The 18,090-nt window shown below is 47.4% G+C and overlaps 1 protein-coding gene across 1 annotated transcript in view; it reads right to left on the bottom strand.

Moving 5' to 3' along the window:
• ATP12A (ATPase H+/K+ transporting non-gastric alpha2 subunit) overlaps positions 1–15,754 on the bottom strand; it is a 28,197-nt gene extending 12,443 nt beyond the window's left edge. The window contains exons 1-11 of the mRNA XM_066254841.1: positions 15,631–15,754; positions 14,835–14,990; positions 12,460–12,519; positions 8,304–8,507; positions 7,389–7,502; positions 5,989–6,123; positions 5,743–5,860; positions 5,228–5,496; positions 3,179–3,377; positions 2,906–3,015; positions 1,021–1,155 (exon numbers count right to left, since the gene is read on the bottom strand). Coding sequence (XP_066110938.1) covers positions 1,021–1,155; positions 2,906–3,015; positions 3,179–3,377; positions 5,228–5,496; positions 5,743–5,860; positions 5,989–6,123; positions 7,389–7,502; positions 8,304–8,507; positions 12,460–12,519; positions 14,835–14,990; positions 15,631–15,639 — 1,509 coding nt within the window. The 5' untranslated portion in view covers positions 15,640–15,754. The remainder of the gene's footprint in view (positions 1–1,020; positions 1,156–2,905; positions 3,016–3,178; positions 3,378–5,227; positions 5,497–5,742; positions 5,861–5,988; positions 6,124–7,388; positions 7,503–8,303; positions 8,508–12,459; positions 12,520–14,834; positions 14,991–15,630) is intronic.
• Positions 15,755–18,090: the final 2,336 nt, after the last annotated feature.

Here is an 18,090-nt window from a genome sequence, read left to right as displayed (position 1 = left end):
ATGAGAGATCTGCTTTCCTAGCTGTAACATTTGACATCACACACTTTTGTTGGTTGTCTATTTGGCTAACTGCAACCATAGAGGCCAACTTCACTGGCCCATTATCCACAAAGATACTTGCAACAAACAGTTCTTTTCAAGCCAAACAAAATGGCAGGGTTGTCACTGGAAACTCTGACACAAACATGGCTATCCTATTTATACACTTTCTTGTTAATGAAAGAACAAATCATAATGCCCACTCTCAGCTCTGGAGTCTACTGGAAAGTCCTTTGGCAGCAGGACCTTGGGCTACACTGTCATTTATCTAAACACCGGGAGGATGAGGGTGTTTGTTTGTTCGCCACCCCAAAATGAAGGGAGACAACCAAGCAAGAGCTGCCATTTTCTTCCTGAGAAATGAGCGGAAAGAAGACCCCTACGGGGCAGAAATGGAATTCAGCTGTTTCATGAAGGGCAAGGCTTTCCTCACATGGCCTGCACACAGGAGTCAGACAGATGTGAAAATTGGTTGTTCCACTTAGATGCTGGTGTGAGTCTGGTGACAGCAACACACTCAGGGGCCTGTTTTGTTATCTATAAACTGGGAGTAATCAGTCCTGTTTCATACCCTTATAGTGAGGATCGATGAGACAACGTATGTGAAGCACCTCACACAGACTGAAGGCACAGTCAGTGTCCCCCTTCCCCCTTTGTCCTTGGCTACTGCCCCTCACTTGTGCAAGTCACACCACGGGACATGTGTGCATGAGTGAAGGTGTGTGTGAGTGTGTCTCTAATAGAGATAGATTGTTCTAGGAGCAGCCAGCAGACAAGATTCTTCTTCTCTACCTGCCTCAGGCAGAGGAAGAAGGCCAGCAAGGGAATCCTGTCCTGGGTTTACCAGATGCTTAGGCCGTCCACCTAGGAGGACTAGTTCTGAAGTGAAGTGTCATTCAAAATCTGAACTAATCTAAAGGTATTACAGGTAGAAATGTAATTCTCGTGATAACACAGATTCAGTTGTGAGCAGCAACTCACCTGAAATTTGTTGGTCGAGTTAAAAGGGATTTCTGCTACTTTGTGGTTTCTTTTTCTAATTTCCATCACGTCACCCAAAATCACCTCTGAGAATTTCAAAAGAGCAGTTTCTGAGGCATCTCCTACAACAACTCTCTGGGAATCAAAAGAGATTTAAAAAATATATATTTGCAGCACATAATCTGGTTCTTTTGAGGTTATTTTTAAAATCTTTTTTTTTTATGTGCCTTGACCATGGGCCTTCAGCAGACCAAGTAACCCCTTACTTGAGCCAATGACGTTGGGCTCAAGCTGATGAGCTTTTGCTCAAACCAGATGAGCCTGTGCTCAAGCTGGCGACCTCAGGGTCTCGAACCTGGGTCTTCTGCATCCCAGTCTGACTCTCTATCCACTGTGCCACTGCCTGGTCAGGCTGAGGTTACTTTTAGTAAACCAGCATGTCACCTAACTAAGCTTACCATTTATTCTTTTTTTTTTTTTTTCTGTATTTTTCTGAAGCCGGAAACGGGGAGAGACAGTCAGACAGACTCCCGCATGCGCCCGACCAGGATCCACCCGGCACGCCCACCAGGGGGCGACACTCTGTCCACCAGGGGGCGATACTCTGCCCCTCCAGGACGTGGTAAAGTGTTAAAATGAGTGATGCCACCTACTGGTATTAACCAAGCTATGCTATTATTAGCAAACAATTTCATGAAAAAAAAAAGAGTTATAGGTCCTGGCTGGTGGTTCAATGGATAGAGTGTCAGTCCCAGTTAAGGCATACAAGAGAAGCGAGTAATTGCTTCTCCATCCCTCCTTCTCTCCCTCATCTCTCTTTCCGTCCTGGAGCCAGTGGCTTGAATGGTTCAAGTGTTGGCCCCAGGCACTGAGGATAGCTTGGCTGGTCTGAGTGCACTGGCCTCAGGCACTAAAAATAGCTTGGTACTAGAGTATTGGGCCCAGATGGGGGTTGCCGGGTAGATCCCAGTCAGGGTGCATGTGGGAGTCTGCCTCACTATCTCCCCTCCTCTCACCTAAAAAAAAAAAAAATCAGTTATGAACTAGATCTTGAAAGATGGTTACAAAGAGAGGAGAAGAAAGTCTTCTGGAAGCCAGAATGCCACAAATGAAGGAGGTGAGACATGGAAGCCTTTGTCGTGAGTGCTGGCAACACAGATGGACATGGAGGGCCCTGAAATGCAGACTGAACTCTAGATTCAGGAAGCAGAAAACAGGCCCTGGCCTGCTGGCTCAGTGGATAGAGAGTCAGCCCAGTGTGCACACATCCTGGGTTTGATCTCTGGCCAGGGCACACATGAGAAGCAACCATCTACTTCTCCTCCTCTCCCCATATCCCTTATTTCTCTTTCTTCTTCTCCCGCAGCCATGGTTCAATTGGATTGAGCACATTGGCTCTGGGTGCTAAGGATGGCTCTGTGGATCCTCTGCCTGAGGTGCTAAAAATAGCTCAGTTGCAAGCATCAGCCCCAGATGGGCAGAGCATTGACCCCAGAGGGGGGTGGCCAGGTGGATCCCAGTTCAGGCACATGCGGGAGTCTCTATCTCCCCTTCTCTCTCTTAAGTTAAAAAAACAAATAAACAAACAAAAACACTTTGATTATATCTACTTATCTGATCAAGAAGTTAGGAAAGTAACTTTAGGGCACATTCATTTTCTGAAATGAGAAAATTTTCAGACGACTGTGATCAATGTGAGACCTTTACAGATCTGTGATGTTGCAAAGCTAGTTAGAATGAAGATCTGTAGATCTTGGGAGCCAGACCTGCTCTTACTACTGTAAGCTTTCCTATGGTGGGGAGATTAAACCTAGCACCAAATAAGAACAGGGAAAGCAACTTCAAACTGGCTCTGGTTTAAGACCAAATGATGCAGATGCTTTACCTTCATGATGGGGACGCTTTCCTGTCCTGGTCTGAACTCAGCTCGGTTGCACAATGCGATGATCTTTGAGAAGGAGGCCCAGGTTCCAGAGCTTTGATCAAAAGTTTGCTCTGGAAAACAGAAAGCACAGAGGTGCTGTGGGTGTGGGCCAGCTTGCCATGAACCATACTATTCACCCAAGTCTGAGACTGCACACCAACCCTGCCACGTTTGCCGGCACTCCTCTGCTCAAGTCCACAGCTTTGGGCCAGAATGATTGCTCTTAAGACTTACTTGAATGGTCTTCACTGGTGTCCGCCATAAAGATGTGATTGTCGAACCACAGATGGGCTACCGTCATCCTGTTCTGGGTCAGAGTCCCTGTCTTGTCTGAACAGATGATAGAAGTAGAGCCCAGTGTCTCCACTGCCTCCAGGTTCTTCACCAGGCAGTTCTTCTTGGCCATTCGTTTTGCTGTCAGTGAGAGAGTCACCTGGATCGAAGAGAGAGAAAAAAAACCACCTGAATGCAAGTACAATAACATAAAAGTAGCTAGAGCTGGACTAGTTTCAGGACAGGGCTGTAGTCACAGAGGCAGTGGCTGATAAACCCTATATGCCATGATCCTGTGTGTGTGTGTGTGTGTGTGTGTGTGTGTGTATTAAATATAGGATACTTCTTTTGACGCCTCACCCCTTGAAGAAAATGATCTTGAGGAACCAACCCACAGGTTACAAAGCTAAGCAAGCTTGCTATGGCCCATACTCATGTGTAATTAGAGAAGGAGCTTTGGCCACCCAGCTCCTGTCAGGTAGAAGAGTGAATGCATAAGGTTTGTGCCAAAAATCTTGTCTCAAAGGCTCACTTGTGGATTTGGTGAATCAAGAAGTGTCTATTGACCCTGGCCAGGTAGCTCAGTGGATAAAGTGTCATCCGGGGGCACCAGGGTCGTGGTCTCAATCCCCAGTCAGGGCACATCTGAAAAGCAGTCAATGAGTGCTCAACTAAATGGAAAAACTAAGTGGAACACTGAGTTGATGCCCCCCCTTTCTCCCTCTCTCTCTCTCTCCCCCCTTCTCTCTCTCTCTTTCCCTTCTCTTCTCTCTCTCCCTTCTCTTCTCTCTCCCTCTCAAATCAATGAAAACATTAAAAAAATAAAAAGAAACATTTGTGTTTCATTATAAGAGGCTCAGATTTTAATGGTAAAAACCATTAAAAAAAGAGAGCTAAAAAGCTCTCTCTTTTAAACCCCCTGATCTTGAAGGGGTCTTTGGGCTCAATCTCTTCAAATTACTTCCTGCTGGAATCAAAAGGGACTAGAGTTTAAACATTTCTTTTCTTTCTTTCTATTTTCTACAGAGACAGAAAGTCAGAGAGAGGGACATACAGAAACAAAGAAAGATGAAAAGCATCAATCATTAGTTTTTCATTGCGATACCTTAGTTGTTCATCGATCGCTCTCTCACATGTGCCCTGACCATGGGCCTTCAGCAAACCAAGCAACCCCTTGCTCAAGCCAGCGACCCTGGGTCCAAGTTGGTGAGGTTTTTTTGTTTTTTTTTGCTCAAGCCAGATGAACCCGCGCTCAAGCCGGTGACCCTGGGGTCTCGAACCTGGGTCCTCCGTATCCCAGTCTGACACTCTATTCACTGCGCCACCACCTGGTCAGGCTGGAGTTCAAACATTTCTGTTTGTCTTTGCTGAGGACCAAAGCAGACCAATGCTCTGAGACCCCCCTTTACGTGTTCACTGGAACTGCAAGTCCCTGTCCCTCCTCCCCTCCCCCATGGGTTGGGAGGTGGTTTAAGGATGAATTAAATGGGCTCTACAAAGGGAGACCTGAAGCTGAATTTTGGGAAAAATGCAGGAAAGGGCTGAATCTCTCTGCAGAAAGAAGGCAAAGAATTTGTGTGTCTGTGTGTGTCTACGGGGAAAGAAGTCTGGTAAATAATGTGCCCAAGTTCCTTAGTTGTAGAAGCTGCCAAGGAAGTTGTAGAAATGTGGGGAAGTCATGCAGCTGCTCAAAAGTCTGTGAGTGGTGGTTAGAGTCTGTGTTCTCTAGATCTCAAGGGGCAAAGTTACATCTGTGATTGGCAGCTAGCTCTCCTGAATGAAAACATAGCTTTCAAGGACATGCATTCAAATACGAACAACCTCACAATCCCTTCTGTCCCTCACAGAAACATTCAATTCAGAATATCTCCTGATTGCCCCTGATAGGGAGGGGTGTTGCTCTGAGCCAGAGGAGACCTGCAGTTTTTGGTGGAAGATCCTGCAGCATAGCAGGTGGCATGTATTAACAGGGTCAGGGGACAGACAGGCCACCTAGAAGCATGGACTCACAGTGACAGTGGCCAAGAGGCCCTCAGGCACATTGGCCACAATGATACCAATGAGGAAAATGATGGAGTCCAGGACATGGTACTTCATAGACACTGCAATGATGAAGAAAAGGACGCCGATGGAGATGGCCACTCCTGCCACAATGTGAACAAAGTGCTCGATCTCTGTGGCAATGGGCGTCTTCTCATTCCCGACTCCTGAAGCCAGTGAAGCGATCTGACCAATGATGGTGCGGTCACCCGTGTTGACGACCATGCCGGTCGCTGTGCCTACAGGTGAAAAGAACATTTTATTCCAGGAGTCCTCAGCTGGGAGAAGACCACAGCCAGCTCACCTGTCTCTCTTTGGTGGCTTAGGATATCAATTAACATTACAAAGGCTAACTTCAGTTCTGAGGGCCCTGTAATTCCAGGTTTTCTCTTGGGCAAGCTTGTACAAGAGATGGAAAGAAATACACACACAGAGCCTGAGGGGGCCCAGTGGTGTGCGTGGTCCTGGGAGCCAGCCAGACTTACCTTCCAGACAGGTTGTGGAATAGAAGGCAATGTTCTTCGTCTCCAGGGGGTTGTCATGGGTAAACTCACAGGAGCGGGGTTGGGGCTCAGATTCCCCAGTGAGAGATGAGTTGTCGACCTGGAAGAAATTGTGAGGAAGTCCAAGATGAGGCACCATGTCTCTTGTTCTAGGTATGCCAAGAACTGGAGGACCACAGAGTGCCAACCAATTACCAGCTTGACCCTTGGGGTGCCCGTGACACTTACTTTGCACCCAGAGGTGATCAGCAGCCTGATGTCTGCAGGGATCTGGTCTCCTCCTTTAATCTCCACTATGTCCCCCACCACCAGCTGTTCTGCAGGGATTATCTTCTTCTCTGAGTCCCTAATGACAAGTGCTTGCTGCAAAAGAAAACGTGGCAGAGGCTTCAGATCCTGCAATGATGCTGACACTCCTCTGTCTACCCCTTTCCAAAACCCAGACAACTGGAAGGGTGAAAGGGGAAACAAAGGGCTTCACTTGGGTCTGGGGAGGACCTAGCAATATCCTGGGACCCAGAAAATGTTCTGTGGGCAGATATCGCAAAGGGACAGCCCTGGGCCTGACAGAGAGAAGACTTCTTCTGGCTGGGATGTCAGAGAAGCCTGAAGGCTGACCCAAAGGGCTTCATGATCCTGTCCAGGTCATGAAAGCTTTATGGGGGGCGAGGTGGATCTCCTGTTCATTAGCACAAAAGATCCCCAGAGTTCCCTCTAGCAGGATGCTCTGAGGCTCAGAGACAATGTGGTTTTCACACTGTGCTGACAGTGGTGCATGATGTCCCTGGAGGACACCTACCAGGGGTCCCTGTGGGGACACGGGAGCAGGGGGCCCTCACATTGGGAGCATTCTGGGGCAACATGCCATAAAACTGAGCAGTGGCAGCCAAGATGGTCACAGATAAAAGTCATGGGGTGATGTCCTTGGCTACCAGGCCACCTAAATGACTTGTCTGAACAGCTTACCAACACTTCCAAGCAGTAACAGAAGGCATTGTGCAATGACTAATCTTTCCATCCTACTATTACTTTTTTCTTCTCCCTTTTCCAAGAGAGAAGAGGGGAAATAGAGACAGATTCTCACATACACCCCAATCAGGATGCATCCAGTGAACCCCATCTGGGGCAGAGACTCTGCCCATCTGGGGCCATGCTTGCAACTGAGCCATTTTTAGCTCCTGAGGTGGAGCCTCCGCTGGCCATTCGGGGCTGATGCACTCAAACCAATCAAGCCATGGCTGTGGGAGGGGAAGAGAGACAGAGAGAGAGAGAGAGAGAGAGAGAGAGAGACGAGGAAGGGGAGAGGTGGAGAAGTAGATAGTTGCTTCTCCTGTGTGCCCTGACTGGGAATTGAACCCAGGGTATCCACACACTGGACAACACTCTACCACTGAACCAACAGGCCAGGGCCTACTACTACTCTTGATTAAGTGTTTTCCTGTCTCTTACCTCACCAATCATCTCAAACCCCTATGGAAATGGACATTCAAAGTGATTAGGTCACTTGCCTAAGACTTCTTAGACAGCAAAGGATGGGTCCAGGCCTCAGCATGGACCCTGGACCTCCAAGGCCCCACTATCCTCACGTGAAGTCATGCAGAGACAGGTGGGGGACAGCTGTCACTCACCTGTGGAATCATCTTGCTGAAGCTGGCCATGATGTTGGTGCTCTTAGCCTCTTGGTAATAAGCAAAGATCCCCGTTAAAATGACGACCAGGGCAAGTACAGTGCCCAAGTACACCTGGGTCAGGAGGAGAGGCATAGGTCAGAAAAGCCAGCCAGAGTGAGCCAGACCCTAAGGCTAGATAGAGCTCTCCATGGGATGGCCAGAGAGATGGCAGTAGTATCCTGGTGTAATTTACAGGCCATAAAATATACCCATTTTAAGTCCGTAATTCAATGATTTTCAAAACATTTACAGTTGTTCACTGAAGTGCCAACAATCACCACAATCCAGGTTGGAGCATTTTCATCATCCCAGTAAGACCCCTTCTGCCTACTGGCAGTCTCCCTGCTCCTGCTCCAATCTTTAGCAACCATTGATCTGTTTTGTCTTTAAAATGGGCCTGTTCTATGCATTTCATACCAATGGAATCTTATGGGATGTGGCCCTTTGCAGCCACCTTTCTCTCAGCCTAGTGCTGGCCAGTGTGGTTTGTGGTTTTGGTGCTCAGTTGTTAGCAGGCACACGGGTTCCCATGTGAAAGGAAGACAATCAGCTTTCAAGAGAGAGCCCCTAAATACTTCACATGCATGTACCTTGTTTTTCACTTAGGAAGTTACAATGTTCTCTCTCTCCTCTATCTCCCTCTCTCTCTTTAATATTGTTTTAGACTGCCTCTGATACATCAGGAAGTCATATATAATTTCTATTTTACAACTAGGAAATGATTGATTTTTCCAAAACCCGTGCAGCGATTGGTCAACAGGAGACTCCTGATTCCACCCATGGCTCTGCCCATGAAAAGCCTTGCTTGTAAGTCTGTTCTTCTCTGTCACTAATTCATCAAAACCAGGCCAGAGACGTCAGTGCCTTCCTTACATTGTCTAGAGACGAGGATTTATCATTAGAGTACTGGATCCCGTATGCAATCCAGCAGAGGATGGCTCCCACCCAGAGGAGGATGGAGAAGCCCCCCACCATCTGCTTCAGGAACTTGATTATCTCAGGTGTTTCCTTGGGAGGGGAGAGGGCATTGGGCCCATCTCGAACCAGGAGCTCAGCAGCCCGGGCACTGGAGAGACCCTGAGAAAGTTGAACAAAACAAATTAGAATTGAGAAGTACCAATTGGCAGTTACAAAATAGTCACAGGGATGTAGAGTACAGCATAAGGGATATAGTCAGTAATATTGTAATGACTATGTAGAATGCCAGGTGGCACGAGGCTTATTGGGGGGAATCACTTGGTAAATTATATAAATGTCTAACCACTATGCTGTATACCTAAAACTAATATAATATTGAATGTCAACTGTAACTGAAAAAAATTAAAACTAAAACAATAAAAAACAAAGACAGAAAGAAACAAAAAACCCTAAACAGAACTATACATTTCTCCTGCCTTGGGCTAGATGTCATACTTTGCAGGTTGTAAGGAGGAGTTACCATGCCCAGGAGGGCATAGGGAAAGTGGGTGACTCTTCATCTCCCCTTATTAAATTTACTGATTTTAGAGGAAGAGGAAGGAGAGACAGAGAGACATCAATTTGTTGTTCCATTTATTTATGTGGAAGTTATTTATGACGCTCATTGGTTGATACCTGTATGTGCCCTGATTGGAGACTGAACCTGCGACCTTGGCAAATCAGGACAACACTAACCAACTGATCTACTCGGCCAGGGCTGCCCCACCGTTTTAAAAGCAGTATTTAATGCTTAATGTCAGCTGGGCAGTGTTCTCCATATATTTACTCATTTTATTTTACAGAATAGCCCTCTGAGGAAGGGACTATTATTATCCTCTCATCTTACAGACATGAAATTTGAGTCACTAGGATCCAACCAAGCATCCCGACCCAGTGCTGCTATATTCTGTCTGCTAAGGCAGTTCAGTTTTTGAGTTCAGAGACAGCAGCAACCTGGCTAGGGAGGATTTGAAATACAGAAGCTTGTCACCAGGGTTAAGGGCAATCCAGAAAATACTCTCTCTTCTGGAACTTCGATATGGCACATGGCTGATTTCTCATCCTTAAACCTGGTGCTTTTCTAGATATTGGCCCTAAGTTCTAAGTTGTTCATCCTAAAGAGTTACAAGTCCTACTAACCTTAGGCCAGTCAATTCTTGCCAGAAGCTCTCTATCCACAGGTGCTTAGAATTCCTCTTGAAATCCTGAACTATTATCCATAGTTTATTTCCCCCAAAATACCTTTTATAGAGAAAGCCTTTTACATGCCTTCTCTCCCTAATTATGTTGTAAGCCAGTTAAAGAACCCTGTCCTTGTTCATTTTTGTATCCTACTGCTTTTTCTGTAGTGGAGACTCTTGTTGAATGAATAAACTTGGAGTCGCCAACTGGATATCATCACCACCCCCTTTTGCACTTCTTTTTCCCCGAACCTGAGACTCACCATCATGGCTCCCTCCCACTGCCTTCTCTAATCTCTTACCCCACCCCCACTGAGGCCTAGCCCACTGCCTGACCCCTGCCCACATCTCCTCCTCCCACTTGATTAGGAATTTGCTCAAAACCCTCAGTGTCTCCTAATCTGCCCCCTCCCTTGTCTCTTCCAGCTGCTGCTCTGGTTCCCGTGCTCACCTCAGTCTTGCATTCTTTTGGGCCCTCCCATCCCCCACTAAAAATGAAATCATGTGTAGTATGTGCTTGTGTGTGTACCTCTATATCTCTCTATATCTGTCTTCTTCCAGAAGTGCCTCTTTTTCCTTTTCTTCCTTTTTTTTGTGACAGAGACAGAGAGAGACAGAAAAAGAAACAGATAACGATAAACAGACAGGAAGGAGAGATATAAGAAAAATCAATTCTTTGTTGTGGCACCTTAGCTGTTCACTGATTGCTTTCTTATATGTGCCTTGACCCGGGGGGTGGGGGGTGTTGCAGAGCAAGTGACCCCTTGCTCAAGCCAGTGACCTTTGGGTTTAAGCCAGCGACTATGGGATCATGTCTATGATCCCACGCTCAAGCCAGCGACCCCACACTCAAGCTGGCGACCTCAAGGTTTCAAACATGGGTCCTCCGCGTCCCAGTCTGATGCTCTATCCCAGGGGTCGGGAACCTATGGCTCACGAGCCAGATGTGGCTCTTTTGATGGCTGCATCTGGCTCACAGACAAATCTTTACTAAAAAGAATAATAATGTTAAAAATACAGTGTGTCTGTAAAGTCACGGTGCACTTTTGACTGGTCACAGAAAAGCAACAAAAGACGATAGAAATGTGAAATCTGTACCAAATAAAAAGAAAACCCTCCCAGTTTCTGTAGGATGAAGTGGCAGCATGTGCGCATGCGCAGATGATGATGTAACACCATATATACAGCGGAGCAGCCCACGGCCATGCCAGTCGAGATGTGGATGGTACAGAGGAAAGTTCAGTGTGTTCCGTGGCTCACTAAATTAGAATCTGTGACCAAAGTGCAACGTGAATATCGGCGTGTTTATAACAAAGCGCCACCACATAGGAATAATATTACTCGGTGGGATAAGCAGTTGAAGGAAACTGGCAGTTTAGTGGAGAAACCCCGTTCTGGTAGGCCATCAGTCAGTGACGAGTCTGTAGAGGCTATACGGGATAGCTACCTAAGGAGCCCTAAAAAATCTGTGTGTGAGCCCACATCGAACTACACTGAATAGGTATGAAACTGGGAGAGTTTTCCTTTTATTTGGTGCAGATTTCACATTTCTATCATCTTTTGTTGCTTTCCTGTGACTGGTCAAAAGTGCACCATGACTTTACGGACACACTGTATAAAACATTCTCATGTATTACAATCCATTCATTTCCTACCACTCATGTTCATGGTTGCAGGTGGCTGGAGCCAATCACAGCTGTCCTCCGGGACAACACCAAATTTTTATTGGATAATGCATAACATACACGGGTTGTTGTATGGCTCTCACGGAATTATATTTTAAAATATATGGCGTTCATGGCTCTCTCAGCCAAAAAGGTTCCTGACCCCTGCTCTATCCACTGTTCCACTACCTGGTCAGGCCTCCCAGAAGTACCTTTTGAAAACCAATCATACCAAATTGTTTCCTTGTTTAGAAATTATGCTCCCTATACCCTTAATATAGTCTATATTCCCTAGTTTAATATGAGAATGCTGAGCAGTTCTACTGGAATTACCAGTCCCCCACCCTGGTGCCTCATTTTCTACTTTACCTTCTCTCCCTACTCCCTTTCTCCACCATCCATTCCATGCACTCTGTCCTTCCTTCCTCCTGGGTACTCCGGCAACTTAAATCCAACCCATCATCCTATGTCCCAATTCTAACATATCCACTGGTCAGAATCCATCGCTCAGCGTGTCATGCAGACCTCTCGATTGCCCTCTAAGTGGAACAGAGTGGATGATATACTTCTTTACACAACTGGCTTCCTCGCTGACCTGCTTGCTCCATAAGTTTGGGGAGCCTGTTCCTCTTCCCTGATCACTGCTGGTCCAGAGCATCACACACAGTGAGCATTTTTGTTGACTTGAACAGATGTAGCCAAATCTCCTGATGTCAAAGCTTTTGAAATCTGAGCTGAGTCTGAATTCACAGAAGGAAGCAGTACCTCTGTGGTGGGAGAGTTGGGAGCCTCCCGGGACCACCGTTCCTTCTCGGAGGAGGAAGAGGCGGACAAGCAGAGTCTAAAGGGTGAATCTCCAGACCCTGGATTCTTAACACTGGCTCTCCCCATTCTTTGATAAGACTATCATACTTTCTGGACACAACAATTAAAACAAACTCTCACCATGACAATGAGCAAGCATTTGAACCTTTTCAGGAGATCATAGCTTTCTGGGGTCAGAGTCAAAAGAACTGTAGCGTCAGCATACAGTTTAGCTGAGGAGCTTGACTGCAGCCTTGGTTTGGAACACCAGCTCCTGATGTCAGTCAGCCCTCTGTTACCAGCCAGGGCATTCTCAACATTGGTGCTATGACACTCCTAAAGATGCCATCTACTTTCCCACACACCCTTCTCCTTTGTAGTCAGAGGGCTGCTCCTCCCAGTCTAAGTTCCTTTGTGACTTACCATAATGATGTTTGTATGATATTTATTTTCCAGTTCCTTATTGTTGAGCTTATGGTCATCCTGAAGTCCATGAAAAGAACAGAGTGAATTAGATAATTCCAAGACTCATGCCCGAAGCGCTGAGGAGCCCATGGGACTTGGGAGTAGCACAGGTGATGGGAGAAGGCCAGAAAGGGTGGGAGTGAGGACAGAGTCCTGGGTGCCGGGTGGCCATTGCAGAAACAGGGGTGAGGGTCCTGCTGCAGGAGAGGCTCCTCTTGACTCAGTGCACTTTCTGGCCACCCAGGAAGAGTTCAGACTTGCTATTTACCACATAGTTTTTATGAACAAAGCAATGCATTTCATCTCAGTCTGAGCTCCAGCACATGCAAATCCACTCTGTGTCTAGGTGCTAATTCAGATGTGAATGTGGGGTCAGTGGAGGGTGACAAGCAATACCAAACAGCCCATTTCACATATCCTGACAACTCGGGAGCCATGCAGCCCTCTCTGGAAAAGTAGTTTCTGGGAGAAGGAAACATGACTTTCCTTATTCAACCACCTGAGACTCAGGTAGGGCACTGGTTATAGAAACTCTGCACTCTGAAAACCTGCCATATAATACCAGTATGCCTGCACTTACTAACTGTGCCCCGAAACCACTAGGTTTAAACAGTGTTTCTCAACCTGGGCATCATTGACTAGGGATGATAACTCTTTGGAAGGACTTCTACTCACCAGCACCTTCCCTCAGACCCAAGGCAATCTTTATGCTCTGGGGTCCACAACAAAGTTTATACAGTGACTGGGAACAGAGCCACCTCTTTTCTTATGTACATGCAAAAATGTCACGTTAAGAAATTAGACTTCAGGATTGAATAACTTTTTTTTTTCTTGTCTTTTTCTCAGCCAGAATCTGCTTTGCTCATTCTTTCATCAGCTGAAAATGACATTGCCAAGGATTTAAAGGGTTAAGACACACTTCCGTGCACTGTGAAGTTCTGGGAAGGTATGAGGAATGGGGAACAGATGAGCAGAGCCACTGTTTGCATGGATGGACCTGGTTTAACAGGCTGCAGTGGGAAGCCTGCTCCACAGCGCCTGCTCCTCTCCTTGGCCATGGCTGTGGGGAGGAAGATGAAGGGCAAGGAAGGGATGGGGGCTGGGAGCCCTCTGCTGGTCAGAACAAAATTGCAAGGGCAGCACCCTGAGCTGGGCTTGGATTTATTCAGAAGCAGGCATGCTTCCACTCTCATCAAGGTTCTGAATTGCGGGAGAGGTTCTGAATTGTGGGTGCAAAAGTATTGGAAGCACATTGCCCAATTTACAAGATTCTTGGGAATCAGTGGAACACTGACTAATAACATGGAAATTATTTTTCAGTATTACACATCTTCACAAAATGCTCAAGAAGGGAGATTTTCATCTTAATAAACAGGCAAATGACAGAACGGAGACATTTTGACGTTGTACGTAGAAATTTCAAGGAAGACTAGATACACTTTCCACCCTGAGTGTTAGAGACACGTATGAAATGAGAATGACTATAGGAAATGAGAATGACTATGTATTGTCTGGTGCTGTTCTAAGTCTTTCTCCTGCTGCATTTTATTGAAACCTCTTAGCTATGTAGGTATCATTTTTCACTCCCATTTTTCAAAATAGGAAACTGAACTTCAGTCAAAGTGGCATTTGAGTTCAGGTCAGTTCAATTTCAGGGCTGTGCTCTTAAATGTGTATCAGAACATATGCAAATTCCTAGTGTGCTGTTCGAAGGTTCACAATTCTCCTGAAGACACAGAAAGCCCTCATGTGTACCTTCTGACCATTTCTCACCACATCCAAAATTCATGCTACTAACTTGATGTAGAGATGGTGGAGAGCTTGTCAAATTCCTGAATATTTAGCCACTGGCTCTATAGCCCCCAGGAGCTTATACCATTAGCATCTGCTGAAACAATCACAGAACTTTTAAAGTCTGCAATAAACTTGAGTGTAGAAGCTCCCACAGTCATATCACTTCTCATGGTGCATATATGCCCAGTAACCTAGTAAATCTAAAATAGTTTCACCTTATCAACTAGAAACTGGAACCTGGTTACTTATATCTCAGTGAAGCTGCCGGAAGGAGAGCAATCTGGGCCAAGCCTGTAGGAAGCCCAGACCTGTGCCTGGGTCCCCCTGGGCGTGCTGACAAGCAGAATGCAGAAATCCTGCAGGTGCCTGACCCCTGGGCAGATATTATCACACCTTTCTCTTTTTCCTTTTTTCGCTTTTTTTTTTTTTTCTAAACAAGTGGATGTTTAAACCGTTGAGACAGCAAGCTCCCTATAAGCCTCCCAGGGGAAGGGCAGCACTCAGTGGGCCCCTTTGGCTTCAGGGACTGATTCACTGACCAGATCAATTTCCTTCTTGGGGGCCTCTTTGTGGTGATTCTTTCTGAGTCCCAAGCAGTTGTCCAGCAGGCCCCTGTACTTCTTGCCATCCCCCTTGTCAGTTTGCTCCAGGTCTTTAGCTCCATTGAGCTCCACAGAGTAAATCTGGGGTGTTTTCTGAAGGAGAAGCAGAAGTGCAATATTAGCCCCAGATGGGTTTTCTGACCTCCTCTGAGTGTCAGGACCACCCTCCCCCTGTCATCCCATCTCTTAGGGAGAAGAAGGAGCACGACTGTGGGGAGGTCCCCCCACCTTTAAACAGCAACTTCCTAGCCCTCTCCCCTCTCCCTCCTTCTTCCCTGTGTGGAGAGCAGGCTGGGGTACCGCCCCCCCCCCCCAAGCCCGGGAGGGGGTAGGTGGAATGTGGTTTCCCCACCTGGAAAGAGAACCTCTCCAAGGAGCCCTGAGATCCCCTGAGTACCCTGTTCTCCATTTCTTGGGTGGAGAAGTCCCACTCTCTTCTGTTTCTTGGGGGGGGGGGTGTGCCCAGTGCTACCCCATTTCTTGGGTTGGGAGGTGCCCGGTGAGCTCGCCGAACCTTAGCTCCAGACAGAGCGCGCATTACGCACCATGATGCATCCGTTTAAGCCCAGCCCGGGCCGCCCTCGGGACAGGGGCTGCCCGGGGACCCCACCTCTGACTAAGAGCTTTGAGCGGGGTGGGTAGAGGAACTGCGCCGAGGCCGAAGAGCGCGGGATGCAAGCAGCCCTCCACATCCCGGCCCCTCCCGACCCGCCTGGGCCCGGGATGCACGCACCTGGCCCATGATGCAGCGGGCGGGCCGGGGTCCCAAGGGCAGCTGGCACCGGTAGAGGCGCGTGAGACGGCGGAGGGGGTCCCGTCAGGCGGCGGCGGCTGAGCGGCCCTGCGCACCTGGGCAGACGGCACAGCCGCTGGCAGAGAAGGCTGTGGCGCCTTAAATACCGAACGTCCCGCCCCCGCCTTCCCCGCGCCCTGGCTTGGGGGACCCACGCCCGTCGCCGTCTGAATGTGCGACTTGGTTACCAATAAAAGAGCTGATACAATTACGCCGTCAGTGCCGTTCTGGCGACACCGGCGCTCTGAGGCTGCTCTCCGACAGTAGGCACGGCTACTCTTGGAGGGAATTTGGGGACCACCGAGAGAGAGAGCATCTGGGGAGCAGCTGATTTACTGTGTGTGACAGGGGCCTAGTGTTGTGTATGGGACCTCAGTATTGTGTATAGAGAGTTGGACATAAAGAGGAACTTTAAACTTGCTTTTGGTAGCTGCTTAGAGTAGAAAATCCCCAATAGCCTGTATAAGGAAGTTAAGCATTAAATGGAGCTTGCCTGTGGCAGTAGCTTAGAGCGAAAAGTTTTTACAAGCCCACCTAGTTGGATATCTTGACTTAAATCTTGCCTACAGAAGCAGGGTATGATTTTATGCTTTAGCCTTGCAGCAATTACAGGAAGAACTGTAATCAGCTTTAGAACAAAGAACGCTTTCTACCGAAATGTCAAGAATGTTGTGCATACCTGTTGTAATAGCTATGACTTTGTGATTTATCCTCTTAAATACTACTCTCTCCCTAGGCTTGGGGCTGTTAGCTGTTTTTCAGCTAGTAGTTGCTGGCTGGCTAATAAAGGCTCTTTAAATTTATAATCAATTTGGGCTCTGATCAATAATCACTCACGTTCGGTCCAAAACACTGTGTAGGATCCAGAGAGGAATTTGGAGTCTGAACAATTCGGGAGGGAGAGAGCAGAGAGGAGACTTGACTTCAGCGCCAGCCGAGGGTCTGTGTGTTCTGAGGACATGGACCAGGCTCTGGGGCGCAGAACTTAAGTTGTAGACTGGGCATCCACACACACCGAGATGGGGACCAAGCGCTCGGGCACCCAGAAACCACACACCTTCCAGCCTTCTAGCCTCGTGCTTCCTTCCCGCCTCTCTCCTTTCTTCCCTCCTTCCCTTAATTCTTTTCTTTCCAGAATGACAGAATGTAAAGCCTAACCATCCTTCTGCCTAGCACAGCAGAGCAACACCAATGAGTCACTCCTTATGTAAACTAAATCAGAAGGATCAGGATGGAGTGACACCTGGTTACAAATACACATCGCAAGCTCTTTAGAGTGTGTGGGAGGGTTAAATTCTAGTCCAAACTCAAGCAGTAATGGCCTTCTGGGGAGATCTGTGCTGTGTCCTTCCTCTCTCCTCCCTGCAGAATGCTCTTGAAGGAAGAAAAGGGGAAGGAGATAGGAGATTCATGTGAAACTGATGTTGCTACTGTTGGCTAGGAGTCTGGGAGAAGAGGTTTTGCAGGCACCAGGGGCTGCTGCTCACTTTCCCTGGTTCCAGCCCCTGCTCTGCATTTTTGGACAGGTGTGAAACAGACAAGCAGGATTTGGGATAGATGCCCCTGACCCCGAGTTGAGTCGAGTCCAAGGTTCAACAGAAAACTCCTACTCATACTGAGTTGATTGGGAGAGGAGGTTAAACATTAGAAAATTGTACAGTTCCTCTGGAGAAGATTGCTATTTATTCTTGTTGGTATCAAGTCTGGAAAAGTGTTCACTATGACCAAACTGGACAAAAGTGAACATTGCCTGGTCCTCTAGCACCTCTTAGCTCCTGCAGGGTGCCAGTCTCAGCCACTGTGAGTGTGGCCCATGTGGCAGCCTCTGACACTGTCAGGTGTCCTGGAGTGCAACCTCTACCAAAAAGGACAAATGGGACCTCTCTCCCTGTGTTCACCTTGACTGCAGAGTCATTGCTTTGCTGTCTCCCATCTTCCTGCCCCAGTATGCAGGCATCCCATTATTCCTTAAGGGGAATGGCCTCCATGTGTCTGTGAAGCAAGCATCTGGAGTAGTCCTTGCCTGACAGAACCATAACTGGATTTCCCCTGAGGCACACAAACTCACCTCTTTTTGGCTCTGGGGGCTATCATCATGCAGTTCCGGGCAATGGACACTGGTCTCCACCCAATTCTCTCTCTTGAACTGCCCATAAAACCCAGGGCACAGCTTGGGACACCTCTTCAGTCCTCATACTCTAGTAGTGACTTGTGCAGGCTGGGTTTTCCTGTCTTTCAAAAGAAGCCTATTCATGCCAAGAGTCTCTTCTAGAACTGCTCTGATCAACAAATATTACATATTTGGGACAGTCTGTCATATTCCTAGCTCATTTTAATAAACTCAGAGTTAATACACTTAATGAAATCAAAACTGAACTAAACATAAGAAGTGTTGGGGAG

This window comes from Saccopteryx bilineata, chromosome 2 (assembly GCF_036850765.1).
Source record: "Saccopteryx bilineata isolate mSacBil1 chromosome 2, mSacBil1_pri_phased_curated, whole genome shotgun sequence".
In the NCBI taxonomy this organism is placed as follows: Eukaryota; Metazoa; Chordata; class Mammalia; order Chiroptera; family Emballonuridae; genus Saccopteryx; species Saccopteryx bilineata.
This window is presented reverse-complemented; position numbering and strand designations above follow the sequence as displayed.